This window comes from Pangasianodon hypophthalmus, chromosome 11 (genome assembly GCF_027358585.1).
Source record: "Pangasianodon hypophthalmus isolate fPanHyp1 chromosome 11, fPanHyp1.pri, whole genome shotgun sequence".
NCBI lineage: Eukaryota > Metazoa > Chordata > Actinopteri > Siluriformes > Pangasiidae > Pangasianodon > Pangasianodon hypophthalmus.
Genome location: NC_069720.1, coordinates 1,115,535 through 1,118,034, shown reverse-complemented (window position 1 = coordinate 1,118,034; position 2,500 = coordinate 1,115,535). Strand labels below are relative to the sequence as shown.

The following is a 2,500-nucleotide window of genomic DNA, read 5'->3' as shown; positions in this document are numbered from 1 at the left end:
GTCTTCCTCATAAGGGTCAGCGATACGGTATAAAATATCATATCACAATATTTTACGATACACAATATGCATCACTGTAGGTTCAGAGATTGTTGTCCGGCAATTATAAAAATGAAAGTCTTTTATGGAAAAAAAAAAAAAAAAAGGATGGAAATTAAACAACTGATACAAAAATAGTTTTTAATGTCCAGTCAAGTTACTTTTTTACAGTGAGGAAGATATAACAGGAATTTACAAAAACAATATTAAGTGTATCATGATGTTATTATATCACGATATCGATATCATGTCGTCATATCGCCCAGCCGTATTTCTTCTCGCACTACTGGACACGACACAGGAATAAAGACAATTGATCTAAATGAAGATGATGGAGGGTGCCAATACTTTTGGTACATGGAAATTTAGAGAGAACTGCTACTGAAGATACACTCTAAAGAGCCATCTAGCCCCAGACATTACTAGGATGTTACCAGGACGTTACTTGGACTGTCATTATGTTCGACCAATCAGTGATCTGCCCTTGTTTCTAGCTCCGCCCACACGTCCCTGTAATACTGACCTCTCCGGCACCACTCCTTTGTGCTTGCTCTTCATGCCGAGGTACTTTTCCCTGCAGCTGCCGCACAGCAGGTAATACGGGTTCCCGCTCCCGCACTCGCCCCCGAACCAGCCGTCCACGTAGGACCCGTTGCTACGGTAACCCTGCCGATTGGCGCTCCGCCCGCATCCTGGATGACTCTTCTTCATGTGCTGGTTGAAGCCGGACACGTTCACGTCGCAGAGCTCACACACCACCACCTCCTCACGCTCCTCTGACTCACACACGTGCTACACACAAACACACACGAAAACGATAAGATGTCCCGAATCGCAGGAAGCGTCGCTGTTGTGGTTTGTTGCCATGGCACCCAGCGGTGTTAGCGTGTTAGTGACAACAAGAAGAGCTTTTCTTTAATAAAATACTCAAAGTGTTATGAAATAAAACAACCATCACTGCATGCAACAGTCTGCTGAAGTGTTAGCGCTTGTGAACAGAGGGGTGTGTGTGTGTGTGTGTGTGTGTGAATAAAATACTGATGGGGTGGTGTGATAAAGCAGAGTTACTGTTACCACCCTAAAGTTGATTATTTTCCAATAACAGCACTTCCCCAAGTGTTTTATTCCTCTTATACCACAGCAATTTGCCAAATTGCAATTTTTTATTTATTACAGAATGACATACTTTTTTTTATCTGTTTATAGTTACGTTTAAAGTTGTGGAACGCCAGCAAAACAAGTTAGTTCCTGTTCTCACTTACGTTATAGCAGCTATAAACAGTCATTCCCTCACCAGCCTCTCTTTATTCTCTCTCAAAGTTAATTAAGCTTGTCATGTTACCGAAAAACCGCAAAGAAGCGTAAACTCCTCGGTCCTGAAGATGTCAAAAGACTCAAAGTTACAGCTTTACCTCTGAGTCTTACAAACGCTGACACTGGAGACTCCTTCCATGGATGTTACATAAACATCTAACAAAAACTTAAAGCGATAGTTCACCGAAAAATTTTTATTCTGTCATCAGTTACTCCTCCTCATGTCGTTCCAAACCCAGAAGACTTTCATTCATCCACATGACTAAACAGTGATTTAATCCCAATTTTATGAAGCGTTATGAAGCGTTATGAATGCTTTGTGTGTGCAAAAAACTAGCATGAACTCTTTATTCACAAAATATCTTCAGTTCCGCATAGATCTCAGACGCACTTTCACGAGAGAACCACGACGCATGAGCTGCACTGTTTACAGCAGAGGGAGAGGGACGCTGTATACAAGCTTCGTTCATCACATTCTGAGTTGATTTTGCATTTCCCGGATGCCAGAACCTTGAGAAACGTTCTCTGCTTTAAACAGCGCAGCGCTTCCGGGTCCGGTTATATCGCGAGAACGTCCGCTCTCGCGTCAACACAACGTCAACACGCAGGCGTCGTGGTTCTCTCGTGAACACGCGTCGGAGATCTATGCGGAAGTGAGGATATTTTGTGAATAAAGACTTCATGTTAGTTTTTTGCGCACACAAAGCATTCATACCGCTTCATAAAACATGAGGATCACTTTTACGATTCCTTTATGGACTTTTTGGAGTTTGAAAGTTTTGGTTCCATGGACTGTCAATGGAGGGACAGAAATCTCCCAGGTTTCATTAAAAATATCTTCATTTGTGTTCCGAAGATGAACGAAAGTCTTACGGGTTCGGAACGACATGAGGGGGAATAACTGATGACAATTTTAATTTTTGGGTGAACTATCGCTATATGAACTATAACTACTGTCAAAGCTGCTGTTATAGAAAATGAATGAACACCTTTTGTGTGTGTGTGTGTGTGTGTGTGTGTGTGTGTGTGTGTGTCCTTGGTTAACAGAGTTAAGAGTGAGTAGGAAAGTAGCTGCAGCCCCAGGCCGCGGTCACACACACCCATGTTGGCCAGTCCAGTACCTCCGGAATCCACATTCCCAGGATGT

At 42.7% G+C, this 2,500-nt stretch overlaps 1 protein-coding gene across 4 annotated transcripts in view; it reads right to left on the bottom strand.

The window, feature by feature from the left end:
• herc1 (HECT and RLD domain containing E3 ubiquitin protein ligase family member 1) overlaps positions 1–2,500 on the bottom strand; it is a 63,396-nt gene that overhangs the window by 27,055 nt on the left and 33,841 nt on the right. For 3 of the 4 annotated variants that reach the window (XM_053237935.1, XM_053237938.1, XM_053237937.1), the window contains exons 44-45: positions 2,454–2,500; positions 563–831 (exon numbers count right to left, since the gene is read on the bottom strand). The exon at positions 2,454–2,500 is cut by the window's right edge and continues 177 nt beyond it. In XM_053237935.1, coding sequence (XP_053093910.1) covers positions 563–831; positions 2,454–2,500 — 316 coding nt within the window. The remainder of the gene's footprint in view (positions 1–562; positions 832–2,453) is intronic. The other variant, XM_053237936.1, reaches the window with a different exon arrangement.